General features: G+C 32.2%; 2 protein-coding genes, 1 long non-coding RNA gene and 1 pseudogene across 3 annotated transcripts; 2 read left to right on the forward strand and 2 right to left on the reverse strand.

Moving 5' to 3' along the window:
* On the reverse strand, positions 1,437-1,910 carry LOC104787616. Its single transcript, XR_767993.1, has 3 exons — positions 1,882-1,910; positions 1,708-1,781; positions 1,437-1,474 (listed from the first exon to the last, which is right to left on the reverse strand). It is a non-coding gene; the product is annotated as an uncharacterized LOC104787616 (long non-coding RNA).
* Positions 5,019-5,975, forward strand: LOC104789595. The gene has a single exon (XM_010515268.1). The coding sequence runs from the start codon at positions 5,019-5,021 to the stop codon at positions 5,973-5,975; it is 957 nt and encodes a 318-aa protein (XP_010513570.1).
* LOC104789596 (alkane hydroxylase MAH1-like) lies at positions 7,925-9,469 on the forward strand. The gene is made up of 2 exons (XM_010515269.1): positions 7,925-8,369; positions 8,415-9,469. The coding sequence occupies exons 1-2, from the start codon at positions 7,925-7,927 to the stop codon at positions 9,467-9,469; spliced, it is 1,500 nt and encodes a 499-aa protein (XP_010513571.1).
* Positions 16,919-18,862, reverse strand: LOC104787617 (annotated as a pseudogene).

The following is an 18,904-nucleotide window of genomic DNA, read 5'->3' on the forward strand; positions in this document are numbered from 1 at the left end:
CAAGCTTTAACTATTCATAAAACTTCTCAGTTTTAGAACCCGCACATCTCGTAGCACCGTAACACCACCAATCAAAAATCTTTGAGAACCAATCATCTCATCTAAGACCACTCTTCAGGTCAACCTCTAAACATTCCCGCCACTCCAGGCATTCCACATCCCCTTTCCAAAAATAGTCAAGTCCTATCTATTCATAGAACTTTCTATTTATGGAAACTTCCCTTTTCTGGAACTTTTTATTTTTCCTTTGCAACGACACTTTCCATAAACAGCAAAGCTCTATCTCCCTAAACACTTTCCATATTTAGAAACTTTCTATTTATGGAAACTTCCCACTCCTAGAATCACATAATCCCTTAACCCATCCCTCGTCAAAATTTCATAAGAACTAATCATCTTATTAAATCTGCAATAAGGTCATCTCGGTCTGAGCAAAACCTGTTACCACACTCACAGAACCTGCTGGACCTCCAACAACACCAGTAAGCACATCGGCCACACAATGTCTCAGAAGACCGCCACACACGGGCACACACTAACTCAAAATTCCGCCACAAAGGCCACACAAGCCCCTCCAAGGCACACACCGCTAAAAATTGACAAATTCTAACTTCCATAAAACTTTCCATTTTTAAAACTTCCCTCTTTTGGAAACTTTCCACTTATAGTAAATTCTATTTCGGGAAACTTCTCTCAACACCACCGCTTCACGAAAATTTCGGACTCCGAACACCACCTCATCTTGTTAAATAGTGGCACTCCAGCCACTCTAGGCGAAGTAAGTCTCCAACTTAACTTCTTGGAAATCCCTTTCCAACACATCCACTTTCACAAATCACCGCCAACGGTATTTCCCGATACCGGCGTGATCCACCAATTTCCAACAACTTGTCAATAGCCAACTGCACCTCCCGTACAGAAGCTAAAAACACTACACAACTAACAACACATAAAACAACTTACAGTGGAATCTCATTGAAGGCTCGAAGAGGATGATACTAGGACTCCATACCACATACAAATTGACTAACTACTCATAATCAATTCCATCACACATCATCATGCATCAAACAATAGGAAGATAATTCAACCAATTAAATTCCTAAACCGCTCTAAACCATCCATTTAACCATCCTAAAACCATAAGGGCTCTGATACCAAAATAAAACAACCAGCCCCGTTTTTTTTTAAAATAAGTACAATACATAATTAAGCATCTCATACTACCTAATTAAACCACCCAAACCACAATTCCTCATTAAACCGATAACAACCAATATACACAGCGGAAACATACCAATATACAGAACCAACACATCATCAATGCAATAACATTCCTAAGCATTCTATCCATCAACCTAGAATAACTCTATCCAAGGTTCCAGCATAAACAATATAACCAAGTCCAACAACACACAACCGAGACCCTAGATCATCCTCCTCCTCATCGCCATGATTCCACACTACACAATACCTGCACCACAAACACAATGAGATGCGTGAGTATTACCAGAAATACCCAGTGAGACGATCCTCCCATCTACGAGCTATACACACAAGCAAATCAAGAGTACAACCACAAATAAAACATAACAAACCAGACATTGAACAGAACATCCAATAACACATTCATCACACCTACACAACTTCACACAAAACAAGTTATACAACCCAATCGCTTAGATAAGCTCATGGTCACGCACTCACCTTATCAAGCTGATTCTAACAACAAATACAACCAGGAGAAATTCTCCTTGCGTCTGAAACAGTCCAGAAACGTCCTACAACAAGTGACACAACCAAAAACAACCTTGAAGCAAACTGGACAGAAACATCAGAAAAGAACAATCGTAAAGACGAAACCCTAAAATAAAAACCAACCGTTAACTATCAAATCCCTCCGGTGAAAAGCTAGTCCGAGACGTCACGAAGCTTCCCACAAAATCTCGTACCGATCAGAAACCAGACGAGACCACGATCTCAGTTACAATCCCCGATAGTTCCAACTCGCGTCTGAGAAAACGTGTCTCACGAAATTGCACATAACTCATCGAGTTTAAATCCAAATCCACTTCTGTAAAAAGGAGAATGACGATGAAAGGTTTGAGAATAACACTACCAAATTTCGTTACCTTTGACAACGATTTGATATATCGAAACTGTTTCTTCCCAAACCCTAACAATTCTGCTCCTTCTCCTTTAATCTCCTTCACACCACAATAGGCTCTCTCCTCTCTCTATATCTCTTTCTTCCTCTCAACACAAGTATTGAATAACAGCCACGACCAAATAGAGAGAAGAGGCGTCCATTTCATTATAAATATATCATTTAGGGTTTCCCAAAATCTGCTCTAAACTGGGTGAACTTAAACCAAACCGGGCAATTTCATTATTTCACATAAATTGATCGGTTCTTCCACTTTTCTTTGGGACACGGGCGTTACATTGTTCCCATGTTATGTAATATGTAGTAAATACTTGGTATAAGACTTGGTTTCATAACTTGGTTTAGTCTAAAATATAGTATATATGTTTTGGAAAATTTATTTAATATAATTTTTAATAAATTTATATTTATTAAACTAAATTATAATGTAAATTTTGTTTAACCATAAAATATATCATTGCACCAATATATAGCTACCATTGACAAAACTATAGTACAAATCTGTCGCTACTATTAATTATAATATAGCAAATTAAAAACGCTACTAATAATCTTAATATAGCGATAATAATGCGCTATTATAGAGAGACAGATAATAGCAAAGGAAAAAACACTATTGTATGTGCCCCTCTAAGATGACACCGGCAAATACATCGTTTACAAAATCGCTATCGAAATGAAATGATAGTGTTTTTCGTGTGCTAAGAATACACATATTTCTTGTAGTGATATTGAACATATTAGATCATGATAGTTCATTTTCTCATGATATAGTAGTATTAACATAACCAACAAACACGACAACCCTAGAGTAAATATAAAACATGGTTCAAAGCCCGGCCCATATGGTAAGCAAATGAACCCAAGCATTAGGGCATCAAATTTTTTGGAGCATACTTTATTAGGCCAAAAGTTTTTTTGTCTTTTATGTAGAAAAAGTAAAAAATTATAAGTTCAGTTATTATTAGATTTTTTTTATAAGTTTGAAAAAAATTGTAAGTTAAAGTTTTATATAATAGAAATATCCAATTTACGGATGAAGTTTTTTTTGTCATCATTGAATCGACAAGGCCCGATTCATAGCCAAGCCCTACTACGATGGGTAACACAACTTAGTGGAGTCGAACTCTGGTGAGATCGGATGAAGTTTTATATGGTTTATGTAAAAAATATTTCGTCGTTTGAATTGTTGCTGAATGAGCATTAGATTAATGTTAATTAAACTTGTTGTTAATAAATTTTAAAGTAAAATTTAATTTAGAAAAACAAATTTGAAACTCTAATAATAAAGTTTCTATATTTGAGGAGTTTTAAAACAATAATGAGTTATTAGGCAATATAATGTTTATTTCTGTATAAATATTTAAATGAACATGAAAACATTGAAAAGACAAAAAAAAATGTGAGCAAGCAAAACGAACATATTTCGGTTTATGGATTTAGAAACTATTTTATGAAAATAATTTTATATTACTATTCTTATAATTTTATTTAATAAAAATGGTCTTTTAAAAACAAATTGGCATAGGTCATCCAAAATTGCCGGACCGGCACATGGAGATTAGGAAAGACATACATAAACACTATAATGAATAAGTAAATTTGTCAAACATTCTCACATTATATTTTTTCTGATGTAGTTTTAATGCGAACAACAAACATGATAACCTGCAAAAAAATATTTAAATTTATTCAAGAATACCTATTGAAATTTGGAAAGATATATAAAAATAAGTTAATTCTTCGTAGGAACCTAATGACTGAAATTAAATAATATGACTGAAAATTTCTTTTAAAATGAGAGTCATTAGGGACTGAAATTTAATTTTATGGAAAACGGATTGAATTCTTGTTTTATGGAAAACAAATTGGTAAGATCTAATGAGAAATAAATAAGTAAGAAATTATCAAATTACTTACATAAAACATCCCACCATTAGGTTATATAAGATTAAATGCCAGAAACTAAACCCATGAATGGAAACCCAAAATTTTAATTTTGACTTAAAACTTTATGAATTTATAAGAGATTTTGAGAACACGTAAACATCCTACAATCTAACATAATTTTGATTCCTTTCTTGCCTATGAATCATTTCTAAGATTGAAACCCATAAATATATTTTATACATAATTTAGAATCCGTTCTTGCCTGTGAAGCATGCATAAGATTGAAACCCATTTTTATAATTTCAAAATAAACTATAATCAGATTTTTCTAGGATGAAACCACAAACTGATAAATAGTAGGTTTAGATTGGAAGGAGCCTAATTGAAGAATGGAATAAGGAACTGTTGAGAGTTTTTGTTTTGTTTTATGGCCTTTTAGTGAATTAGGTCCAAAGTACAAATGAATTTAGTTAATTAGGTCCAAACAACAAAAGTGTACAGGTGTCAGATAGATAACACGCCAAGTGTCATTTCTTTAGCAAAAGTTGAGAAAAACTTTCTCATATTATATAAGATATTAATATATTGTAAATTAAAGAAATATTTTGGTAAGAAATACTATCCTTGATTATGTATAAAAAAAACAAAAAAAAACTATAGACTAAAGAACGTTATATGTAGTCCTATTGTGGAGTAAATAATATCAAATGGATAATTTTTTCCTTTTTTTGAAGCTAACAATATTTTTTAACATTTCTATTACTGTTATCTATATTTGTTGCAACTTCCAAAAGGATAGAAACTAAAGAGTTAAAAAAATCTACCGTAGTAAAGAAATTATAACAATTTAGTTCTGCTCATCATTATCCTATCTACAAAATAAAGAAACAAAACTAATTTAATGATGCGTAAATATATATATAAGTTTCTATCTTCAATTCTTCTCTATCGAGTTGTTTCCATGGAGAAACAGAAGACGCCGACGAAGGAACCTTCCGCCCAACACTTCAACGAAGCTGCCTATAAGCTTCTTGCGAATCCCCACATCGAACCGACGATGAGATTCATCGCCACCCTCACAAAGCCATCGGTGAATCAACTGATCAGAACCAAGTTCTTCCGTTTCTGCGTCGACTCTTACCCGGCATGTCTCTCTCTCAAACTCATGCGAATCTACACCTCGAAAGAGCCACGTGTCCATGACGGGATCAGAGAGAATGCGGTAAGGTGTCTTCACGCTATTTTCATCATAGAAGAAGCGTCTTTGAATTCAGAAGTGGTTCACGTACTCTCGCCTGAACTCATATCTTGCCTTGAAGAACAAGTCATCTCGGAAACAAGTTTCAAGATTCTTTCCATGCTCGTGAACCGTATCGCTTTCGAGGTGTTCACCATTCACGAAGAAACATGGCATGATCTGCGTGTGTTTATCTCGTCTAGAGCTGAGACAGAGTTTGCGAAAGCGGTTTTCGTGTTCACGAGCTTGTCCATGCCTTTGGATGAAGACGAGTTTGTGATTCCACTCATGGATAATCTTTTACCAGCGATCTTGAAACGGTTAGGAAACGTCCACGAGGGTTCGGGTTCGAGTTCGAGCCAGTGGGGTTTAGCGTTCGTGGGTGGGTTTTGTACGGCGGTTCACTTGTTGGAGACGACAAGTGTTGCTTTGGTGGAGAATCTTGTTAATGAGATGTTGAAGTCTGTGAACAGAGGAATGGAATTAGGGTTTCTTGATAGAGCTCTTAGGGATGTTGAAATCGCTGTGGTGCAACAGTTATGGTGGTATTGTACTACAGAGTTTAAATTTGTTTTGGGTTTTATTAGGAGGATTGATGCGATGATCACTGAGGAGACAACGAAGGATGTGTTGCAAGGGATTAAGGTGGTTGTGGAAAAGAAGATACTTGAAATTGGTTGAAGAGATTGATAACGAAGATTGGCTTAATCAGCGTCATTGAATTTTATACTTTTCTTCTCTGAAACACAATTATGATTTGTAGGTTTTTGATATGAGTAGTGTGTTCTGTTTTGTGAAATAGTTTTTGAGGACTAACTCTATTTTTTTTTTGTTAAAAAGGACTAACTCTTTTTTGGCATATTTGGTTTGTAATGATTTTCTTTTACTGATGATGAGCAAATTCTTACGATATATAATGTTACACCAAAACGAAAATTTTCATTCTTTCCAGTAACTTACCAGATCATCTTGCATGCACACACTAAAAAAACCTCTGTTCCTTGATTGTTTTTTTTTCTATAAGTTTTCACATTCACTAAATAATAACTTTTAGTTTTAGCAATACATGCATCATTTTCTATCCAAAACACTTTTTCATAACTTTACATATGATTAAAATTAATTGATTTTAGTTATATTAAAAGGTAAAAAAAAAAAGTTTACTGTGGAAACAGAGGAAATCTATATTAACATTTTTGAAGTAAAATTTTAGAGAATAAAATTTGTGTTAGTATGTATTTACAAAGAATGTAACTGATTTAAACCTCTAAATTTTGAATTCATACAATTAATCATCAAAGTGAAAAGTTTTGTTATTGTAAACCTTCAAAGTGGCTCTTATATTCACATATCTATAAAAATTAACGGAAAAAATGATTCATCAACAAATAATTTATTTTTGTTATAAATAAAGACATAGTTTTAAATTAAAATAATTTAGTTAATTTTTTTTATTTATCATCAATAATATATTTTAAAATTCAAAGAAAAGCAACAAAATTTCCTTATTTATGTGGCGAGTGCTCTCTTTTCTCACTTACGGCCGGAAACTTGATGTTCATCATAGCAGATCTAAAAGGATATTGGACTAAGATTTATAAAAAACACTTACAGAGAGCCACTTTTAAGATTTTTAAACACTTACAAAAAGTTATTTATTTTTGTAATTTTTATATATATTATTAATGATAAAAATAAAAAATTAATTAAAATAATTATTAAAGCCATCTTAGTATTTATAATGATTATTCATGTAATTTGTGAAAAAAAAATGATTATTCATGTAATCAAATTTACTTGTTAATATTAATAGATCCGCGAATACGAAAGCCATTTTTAAGATTTGAAATTAGCAAAATTGTTACTTAGTCGTTTATTTTAAGAATTCAAAACTTTAGAGATTTAAAATAAAAGTGACACCATACAAAAATGGTTATGAGACTTTTTTAAATGAAAAATAATATTAAGATTACAGTTTTGGACTAGAGAGGCCGGCCACATAGAAGGAAAGAATAAGCAGGCTTGTAAAGTTGCACACAACTTTATGAGGATAAAATTGTCTAACCAAACTATATACAAAACACATAGATGGGTTTTTATTTTACTTTTGGACAACATACGTAGATGGTTATATACCTCATTGTACACATTAAGATGCTATATATTATGTTTTTGGTCAATATATTTCCATTTGACCAATTCTCTCAACTGTACAAGCCAAAAATTGGCTCATGGTGTTATAATTTAAGCCCATTTGGGAGAATCACTTTTGTTTGTTCTTCAAGAAACCCTTCAATAACTCTATAAAGATACCCTAAAAATAAGTTACTTTGCGCTGGGTTACATGTAACAAAAGTCATGTGATCCTTGTTTGTGGGAGATGACGACCATTGAACTTCAACATGAAGCATCCTTAATTAAACGCTATTACATGCTTCTGGTTATTAAAAGACACACATAATTATTTTCAATTCTTTCTTCATCGTGAATCCAAAGATTTCCTCTCTGGGAATTTAAACGTAATGAAACAATAGACTTTTAAATTCGTCTGGTTGATGTATCCTCGTATGTGTATAAAACCAACTTCCTTTTATTTCCTTTTGTACCCAAAAAAAAACTAACTCTTTCTAATGACTTCGATAGGGTTCTTTGAAGCATCCATAGCTTTCTTTTGCTTTCTCATATTCTACTGCTGCCGCAACAATAAACCCTTTGGAAGGTGTCCATGGAACTGGCCGGTTCTTGGCATGCTTCCTGGTGTAGTCATGAGGTTACACCGCGCCTATGACTCCATCGTGGAGGTTTTCGAGAACTCCAACTTGACCTTTCAATTCAAGGGCCCATGGTTTACTGGAATTGATATATTAGGCACGGTTGATCCAGCTAATATTAATTATATGATGAGCTCAAACTTCTCAAATTACTATAAAGGTCCTGAGTTCCATGAAATTTTTGAATCTTTTGGAGACGGGATCATCAACACGGATTACGAGCTATGGAGACAATGGAGGAAGGCATCTCAGTCTATATTCCACCAACAAAGCTACCAAACTTTTTCAACAACTATCACGAAAAGTAAGCTCAAAGACGGGCTTGTACCTCTTTTCAATCATTTCGCAGAGGAAAAGATGGTGGTGGAGTTGCAAGATGTGTTCCTGAGGTTCATGTTCGATACAACCTTCATGTTAATAACCGGGTCAGATCTTGGAAGTGTCTCCATTGAATTACCGGAAGTTGAGTTCGCTACGGCTTTTGATGATGTTGGAGAAGCGATTTTTTATAGACATATTACACCAAGATTCTTATGGAAGCTGCAAAAATGGATTGGAATCGGGGCAGAGAAGAAGATGATGAAAGCTGATGCCACTTTAACTCGTGTTTGTAACAAACATATATCAGCCACGAGAGAAGAGGTAAGATCACAAAGGAATACTCACAATTCCAATGGAGAAGATCATGAAGTTCTTTTGACTTCCTTCATAAAGCTAGATACAACCAAGTACGACCTCTTGAATCCTGGTGATAATAAGTTTCTACAAGACTTCACAGTGAACTTCATGGCAGCTGGGAGAGATTCAACTGCTGTTGCACTAACTTGGTTCTTCTGGAATCTTTCTGAAAACCCTAACGTGTTAACCAAGATTCACCAAGAGATCAACAGCACAAATCTACCAAGAACTGGAAGTGATCATCAAGACACGTTATTGTACTTGAATAAGCTGGTGTATTTACATGCTGTATTGAGTGAATCAATGAGGCTTTACCCACCAATTCCATTCGAACGCAAGTCTCCAATCAAACCAGATGTGCTTCCAAGTGGGCATAAAGTCGAATCAAATATCAATATCATGATCAGTATTTACGCGATGGGGAGAATGAAAGCCGTATGGGGAGAAGACGCGAGAGATTTTAAGCCAGAGAGATGGATTACAGAGACAGGAGGGTTGAGACATGAGCCTGCTTACAAGTTCTTATCGTTCAATGCTGGCCCAAGATCATGTATAGGCAAGAATTTAGCTATTAATCTAATGAAGACAGTGATCGTGGAAATATTACAAAACTACGAGATTAAGGTCGTCAATGGACAAAAGATTGAGGCAGAACTTGGTCTTATTCTCCGCATGAAGCATGGGCTTCAAGTCACAATTAATAAAAAATGTTCCAGCTTGGTGTAAAGTTCTGAAAGTCTCTTTTATTTTTCTTTAGCAATCGATATTAAGAATAAGAAGGATGGTCCTCCAAAATTGGTCGAGCAATGCTGAATTTGTATTAAACACTTTCACTCAATAAAAAATGATAATCTTGTTTCTTAAAAAAATATAATGTATTCCATTTTTTTGCCAACATAATGTATTCAATTTAAAATGGGGTTATGTTTATCAATTCGGATGAACTTTTCACGAAATCTGGATGAATTAAGGCGAACGTTAATTTTTCTAGACTCTATTTTAGTTATGTGTAAAACTGTTGACGAGTAAACTTACTAATTCTCTATGATATCCTTATACAAGCCAGATAGCATTGCTGCGTGACTATGTGAACAAATACGGTTTTCGTGATCAAGAACTTGTGATTCTCTCACAGAGAATGTTCTTGCAACGATCTTGAAACGGGTATGTAGGCCACGACGATAAGGAGAGTTAAAGGCAATGATGTGTGTAGCGTTCCTGGATGGTTTATGACATGTGTTACGGTTCACTTGTTAGAGACGACACGTGACGATTTGGTGGAGAATCTTGCATATGAGATGCTAAATCAGCGTCACTGAATTTGGATGCTTCTTGCACAAGTAAGCAAAATCGTAGGGGAATGTTTTGGTTGTGATTTGTGTAGTTTGGGTTTATATTTTGCTGTTAGGTACGTTACCGTTATACGAGTGGATTAAATGAAATAGGTTTTTTGACTCTTTTTTTTATGCTTTTCTAGCCATCTACTAAATCCCATGTGTTATTAGATTCTAATTTATAAAAGAAATTTTGATGTCTTCCATAAATTCATAACAAGTGAATGAATGAAAGATTTTAAAGAATTGCTAAAAAGTTTTTTTTTATAATTTTATTGATTAGATTTTTATAATCTTGTCAAGTCTCACAAACAATCTCTCTATTTTAATGATACTCTATATAACTTATTTTGTTCAGAAAAGTGAATAAAATTATAAATTAATAACATAATAACTAAATTCATTAATAATCATAGATTCTTTTATTTTAGCTGAATAGCACAAAAGATTTATTGACTTTCTAAAATTCTGAATCAAATAACCCCAGATTTAGGTTATTATTCTTAATAAATATTATTGTTTTGACTCTCAAATGGGCAATTAATTATTCCAGTAAAATATAAAGCTATTGCCTTTTATTTGAGTAAGAATAATATCTTAGTGTGTGGTGTATGTATATATATAAACAATGCTTGACTAAAAATTATTCAGTAGAAGATAAAGAAAAAAAATATAGAAAATCAATTATTAATTTCTGCGTCATGAAACATGTTACTTTGTTTGTGGTTTCATGTGTTTTCATATTTTTTGTGATGCATAATGCTAAAGGTGAAATATATATGAAAAAAATTGACTGATAAAAAAATGTTACAAAAAAACTTGTAATTTCTTCGGTATTATCAACTGTTTTTGTCTTTAATATATAGAGATTTAATTTATCCATCATTTAATATATTTTTTTTTACACATTTAATAAACCCTCAAGAATGACTAATACTTTGGTGAAATTTTCATAAAAGATACTCCCTCCGGTTTTGTTTACTTGACGTTTTAGGAGTTTTCGCGTGGATTAAGAAAGTTGGTATATTGACAACTTTAACCTCAGATAGAACACAAATTTACCATTTTATTTTTCATACATAATTATTTTTTCTTTTTACAATCTAAATCCAAAAACGAATAGGAAAAACAAGATGAAAAAGTAATTATACTCTGAGCTACGCCGGCGTGATTACGACGGTGAAAAACTCAATCAGAACGGTTGCTGAGTACTCCACCTGCGGCGGACTCGATCGAAGCTGCTGTTGTGTGCTCCACCGACGACAGACCTGATCGGAGCGGCTGTTGTTTACTCCACCGACGGCAGACCCGATCGGAGCGGCTGCTGTTTACTCCACCGACGGCGGACTCCAATCCTCTGTTGATCTCAATTCTTTGTTTTATTCAATCACTTCCAGTTCTTCTTCTTCTCCATTTTCCTCTGTTTCTTCTTCTACTACGACTTCCTCTTCTATTCAATATATGGAGTAACGAAGCAAGATGGCTAAGAATTATTCTCCTTCTAATGATAAATCACACAGTCCTACAAGCCATGCTTCAACCCGAGGCAGCTCTATCTAAGTCACTAGATATGGTGAAATTAGTTAATTGGTTTCTCAGATTTGATTTGGTTTTTTTTTTTTAAATGACATTTGTCTCACAAATAAACTTATCTTTTTCTGTTCTTATGGTCTTGCTTTTGTGATTGAAAATGGAGCTTTGTATTTAAGCTAGTGCGTATATCACTTTTATGTTAGAGACATGTTACGTGATTACCTGAATAATATTTTTGCTAGTTGTTTAGCTTATCCTCTGTTCGTACTGTTTTTCTACCTTTAACGTGTCTCTAAGAAAGATCTTTCTTCTCCTTCTGATTTAAAACCTGAGATCTTCTTTTGTATATGCTCTAATTTCTCTTAGTTTGTTATGAGAATCATAGATTAGATGTTTTACTTGTCACAGAACTAGGTAAATTCATTTTTTATGTTTGAACTCTCCAATCATTTGGATACCCTGCAGATATTAATTATAAGTGGCTGAACTCCAGAGGAAGCTCTTATGATTCTTGTCCCTGAGGCATACAAAAACCATCGAACTTTATTTGTCAAATATTCTTAGGTAATGTTGATCATCAGATTGCATTTCTTTGTGATTTATTATTCCATTGAATCCATTACAATACTCACCATTATCTTTCTCTCCTTCTTATTTTACTGCAGGTTGTAGATTTCTAACTTTATCTATCAAAGTGGTTATGTTTATAAGTTGAAAAAGTGACCTTTCGTATAATCCAACGTGACTCTTTATGTATTATGTTAATTGATCTAGGGTTATATTTGGAATTTTATTGCAAAAATCACATTGATAACTGAGAATGACAAGTAATTTTAAACAGAAAAAAATAGGCTAAAGCGACAAGTAAACAAAACCAGAGGGAGTAATAGTTTTTCCTCTTTTTCTTTCTACACATCACAATGATTATGGGCGTGAGACATCAATTTTCGTGAATGCTATTATTGTCTAGGGTATTGCTTTCTTCTTAGAATTATAAACTTTTGTTAATGCTATTACAGTATCGGGTAATGCTTTCTTCTTAGATGTATAAAAGTAAAGAGTCCAATAATGGGTGTGACGCTGACGCTCACACTAAAAATTGATGATGGTTTGTAATTAGTCACATTTAAAATATTTTTATTTTTATAAAGAAGTATAGATAAATATATATGTGGAGTTCAAATGACATGAACATTTAGAGAGACACAAATGTTTTTTTTTAAAACACTGATCTGAAAACAAAAATTTGTGATGAAAAATGTGAATAAAACATAGTGAAAGACACAACCTACAATAAATATACGTAACTTTATAAAGATGTGCAATCATATTTCCAAAAAAAAAAAAATTCCAGAAAAAGTTATAATTGTTTATATAGATTAGAGGATTCTCACTCCATCTAGGATGTCCACATCCTCATATTAAATAGTTAATATAAATAAGCCATGTCATTTCTTTATTTTTTTCTAAACATTTCTTAATACCAATTTATTATTATCAGACAAATGATGATATAAATGCTTAAGAAAATATTTTTTAATTATATATGCTAGTAAAGTCAAATTAATATTATCAACATGTGGATGATGATGATGCATAACAAGAGAAATAAACAAACCTAATATATATATATATATGTATTTTCAATTTAATTAAAATTAAATATGTCAGATACATAATTTACTATCTAAATCTCTCTATCTTATATAGGTTATTATTCTTAATAAATATCATTGTTTTGACTCTCAAATGAGCAATTAATTATTCCAGTCAAATATACAACTATTGCTTTTTATTTGACTAAGAGTAATATCTTAGTGTGTGGTGTATATATATAAACAATGTTGATTAGAAATTATTCAGTAGGGAGATAAACAAAAAAAATACTCGGAAAATACAGAAAATCAGTTATTAATTTCTGCATCATGAAATCTGTTACTTTGTTTGTGGTTTCTTGTGTTCTCATGTTTTTCGTGATGCATAATACTAAAGGTGAGATATATATATATATATATATATATATATATATAGATTAGTTACTTGTTTATTATGAAAAAATTGACTAATGCAAAAATGTTACAAAAACTACTTGTAATTTTTAGTATTATCAATTATTTTTTTGTCATTAATAATTGATGCTTTTATCCATCATCTAATATTTTTTTGGTTGATATAAATTAGTGGAAGCACAACATGCGCAAGTACTTGTTGAATTTGTTCCGGGAAAACCATGTGATCCTGTTCGTACTCGAGCTGCTGCACAATGCCGATCGGAAACTCAAGATAGTTACTATACTCGCTGCTATTGTAAAAATGCACAAGGTGGACATGATTGTTCATGTTATCATTAATAATTTTACTTTATATGATTTACTTAATGTTCAAAATAAACAAAAAATAATTAATAAAAAGTTTCAGTGTCTTTTTTTACATATTTGATAAACCTTCAAGAATAACAAATACGTTGGTTAAATTTAAATCATAAAAGATCAAAGTTTTTCCTATTTTCTTTCTACACATCACAATAATTATGGACGTGAGGCATCAACTTTCGTCAATGTTATTACTGTCTAGGGTAATGCTTTCTTCTTATTTACAAAGTAAAGTGAGGCATCAACTTTCGATAATTCTATTACCGTCTAGGGTACTGACGCAAACACTAAAAAGTGATGATGGTTTGCAATTAGTCGCATTTAAAATATTTTTATTTTAACAAAAAAGCATAGACGAATATATATATATATATATATATAAAGTTCAAATGCCATGAACATTTACAGAGACAAAACTGTTTGTAAAGAACACAGTTCTAAAAACAAAAATTTGTGATGAAAAAATGTGAATAAAAGATAATGTAACGACACAATCTACAATGAATATACGTAATTTTACAAAGATGCGTGTTTCCAAAAAAAAATTCTAGAAAAAATTATAATTGTTATTTGTATTTTTTCAGATTATTATTTATATAGATTAGAAGATTCTCACTCCATCTAGGATGTCCACATCCTCATATTAAACATTTAATATAAGCAATGTCATTTCTTTATTTTTTCCCTAAACATTTCTTAAGTGATATAAATAATAAATGCATAAGAAAATATTTTTTTTTTAATTATATATACAAGTAAAGTCAAATTAGTATTATCAACAAGTGGATGATGATGATGATATGGATTCATAACAAGAGAAAGGAACAAACCTAATATATATATATATATATGTATATTTACAAATTTAATTAAATTTAAATATGTCAGATACATAATTTATTATCTGAATCTGTCTATCTTATTTAGGGTATCATTGTTTTGACTCTCAAATGGGCAATTACTTATTCCAGTCAAATATAAAACTATTGCCTTTTATTTGACTAAGAATAAACAATGTTAATTAGAAATTATTCAGCAGGGAGATAAAGAAAAAAAAATCGGAAAAATATAGAAAATCAATTATTAATTTCTGCATCATGAAATCTGTTACTTTGTTTGTGGTTTCTTGTGTTCTCATGTTTTTCGTGATGCATAATGCTAAAGGTGAGATATATATAGATTATTTACTTGTTTATTATGAAAAAATTGACCAATGTAAAAATGTTACAAAAAACTACTTGAGCTGCTGCACAATGCCGATTGACTCAAGATAATTAATATACTCGCTACTATTGTAAAAATGCAGAAGGTGGACATAATTGTTCATGTTATCATTATAGTTTTACTTTATATGATTTACTGAATGTTCAAAACGAAAAAAATAATTAATAAAAAGTTTCAGTGTTGTGGGTAGGAATTTTTTTTTTTTACACATTTAATAAACCTTCAAGAATGACATATACTTTGGTTAAATTTAAATCATAAAAGATAAATGATATTTGTAAATTATAAAAATGTTATTAAAAATGTTTGCGTAAAATAATTTTTGGTTTTGAAAAAATGAAAAATGTCATCTACATTCGTGTAACCTTTTGTAATTTTTTTCTTTTTTAATTTATGTAAAATGACTTATATGGTTGCATCTATTCACTTAGAATTTTATCTTTTACAAACAGTTGTGTGTTTTTAATTGGTCATATCTTGTCAACTCTATATATTTGTTCATTTTTGTTGAAAACTACCAAACTTTTTTTGACACATTTTTTTTCGTTTTATGATGAATCAATACTTTGAAATTCGATATTGAACTATTTTCTATACTTTCTAAACTATCTATTAACATATATGATTTGGAAGTTTGAATAAATTCCACTGACTCTTAAATTTTGATCTAACTAAAGACATTATGAATAACTATAATAATATAATTTTTTGTCAACTTTAAATATAAAAATTCTGATAAAGATGCCAACAATTTCCTTCCTTGATTTCGATGGATTATATATACTAGCTATGTAGAAATTTTAAAAGAATTTGTTATAAATATATTTTTTGTGATACCCTTTTCAAAAATACCCTTTTTTTGAATATTTTCATTTTTACCCTCTTTTACACAATTACAGTCTGTTAAATTAATCCTTAAATTTTTTTAAAAATTTGAGTTCTGTATTTTATATTTAGGGTATAGTTTTTAGGAGGAAGGTTTTAGTATTTAGGGTTTAGAATTTAATCATTTTATATATTAAAAAGGAGTATTTTTGAAAATGGACACCATGAAAGGGTATTTTTGAAAAATGACATAGAAAAAATAATATTTTTGAAAATCCCCCAAATTTTAATCAACTTTAAATACTTATTTAATTATAGGGCATTCACAAAAGTATCTTTTTTCTACACCTTTTTGTAAAAATATCCTCTCTTGTTGTCCATTTTTAATAATACCATTTTCTAAAAAATAACTAATTTCTAAACACTAAACTCCAAATACTAAACTCTACCCCTCAAAACTATACCCTAAATGTAAAATAGAAAACTTAACCTGAAAAAAATAATTCTTAAATCAATTTAACACATTGTACAATTGTGTAAAAGATTCTTAAATCAATTTAACACATTGTAATTGTGTAAAAGAGAAAGAAAATGACAAAAAGATATATTTGAAAAAAGTATATATAAAAAGGTATTTCTAACAACTTTTATTTTATTATTGTGTTTATCTATTGTAACTTTTTACAATATATATAATTTTTAGTTACCTAATATTTTAGTTTTTAAGAGAGTTGTGTGTTTTTATTTTAACTTATCGTTGATACATTTTCAAACTGTATTTATAACTTTTAAATATATAAATTTGCGTGTAATCATTATAACTATTCAGTTCAATCACCAAAGTTCAGAATATCAAAACAAAGTTTAACCATAAGACATGTAGTACCTTGACACAAACTATTGAGCTTACTTCAATACGCTCGCATTCAGTACAAAGACTTGGACAATACCAAAGTCCAAAGGTAAAGTGTAACAACAGAACCATATGATAGTTTTGGTATCAAACTGAAACCTTTCGCGAGTTTCAGAGAAACGAGATTACGCAGCCATGTCCTCCTCATCGTCATCTTCTTCTTCTTCTTCCTCACTGAGATCAAGCTCCGCAAGCAACTCTTCGATTGGCACAGATGGTGCGCCTTCTCCATCAGTCATTGAAGCAGTTTCAGAAGCTTCATAATCTTTGTTCTTGTACAAGGATATGTTGAACCTTAGCTCAGGGTTCTCTTCAAGATCCCTCAAAAACTCTTCGTATTCCTTATCCGTCTTCTCTGGATCAACCCTGCCTCTTGAATCATCCATTTCCATTGGAAGCCGTTTGGTCTTCCAGCTACGGGCTTTCTTCTTCTTCCTCTCTCTCTGCTCCTCGTAACATTTCTTGATCAGAATCGCTTCAGGAAGCCCATTCTTCACACTCAGACGGTATTTCTCCATTTCGTTGTCATTAACATTGGCCCCGTAAATGTCATAGCCCAGAGCTTGATCACCCGGTTTCAGTATGTGTCCTAGATGAGTTTGCACATAAAACATCTTCCCAATATCTGACTCACGGGCTATTTGGACATAAGAAAGAGCATACTTTTGTCCGCCAACAGTCGCTTCACCAACAGGTGGTTCAACATCAAACACAAAGTACCTCACAAGCTGCCTACTAGTAAGAGCAGATCAAAACCCTGATCTCCAGTACTGTCTCGCATCCAAGAACGCACACCTTAAGGTTCTCGGATCAAGAAGAGTGATGTTATCAGATACTTTCGTGCATACCACAAGTGGACCAAGGTTTCCTAACCCGCTAGCAACTTTTGAAGGCAAGCATACAAGATCCTCACGACAAACAGGACAGATCTTAACAGAGTAAGTGTACTTATAGTTATACAAACTACTCTTCACATCATGAGACACAAGTTGTTGATCCTGACGATACTCAATGGGGACAACTTTTCGGAGAAACTCAACAAAGCTATTAGCATGACTCTTATTCCCAAAGAAGAAATCAATCCCTTGATCCACCTGCTGAATCCTAATAGCACGTGAAGCAGCATCATGCCTAAGAATCAACTGTTCAAGATAAAAGAAAGTCCTTCTATGAGAAACATGCTGCCTAAGCTGAACAGAAGCAACCCACTGATCAGGATTAGCCTGAAACCTCGAACACGACTCACACAAATTATCTCTCACAGTATACTCAACAGGATAAGACTGTTCAAGAACAGCACCGTTAAGAACCTCAGCCTGAACAGTCAACTTAACCTTAATCCTCTTGGAATGAGGCTCAGTCCAAACGAACTCAGCGTTCTTTAACTTCACTTTGTTAAGATTCTTTAACCTCTTTATACAAAACGTCAAAAGCTCTTTGGATTCCCATTGCGCTTTGATCCATGTCTTTGGTGGTTGTAAGTAACAAGTGCATTCAGGACAATAGAAGATCTGTATACTCTTCTGCAATCCTTCGGTGATATCGACTTCGGAACGGAGACAATTCACACACATGTTAGCTGCATTTGGTGGCATAGGAACGCCGCATTTACAACATAATACACTTCCGATGGTTTGTTGAACCTTAAACATGCCTGATTGTTCATCCATTACTGACATATCTGTAAACATTTGCACAAAATGATGAAATCAACACACCAATACCATTTTCTAGACATCTGAAATCGTGGGAATCAAATCATGTAATTCTGAAATTATGGATTCTACAGTCATAACGATCAAACCGACGGGGAGATCGATACGAACCTTAGAGGAGAAAGATTTGTGAAAATGGTAGAATTTTACCTGAGGGAGAGAAGAAGAAGGCGGCGCCGGTGCAGAGGGAAAAGGAAGATGATGAGCACAAGGCGGTGAAAGATTTTTTTTTTTTTTTTTTTTTT

The sequence above is a fragment of the Camelina sativa genome, chromosome 5, assembly GCF_000633955.1.
Source record: "Camelina sativa cultivar DH55 chromosome 5, Cs, whole genome shotgun sequence".
NCBI classification, from domain to species: domain Eukaryota; kingdom Viridiplantae; phylum Streptophyta; class Magnoliopsida; order Brassicales; family Brassicaceae; genus Camelina; species Camelina sativa.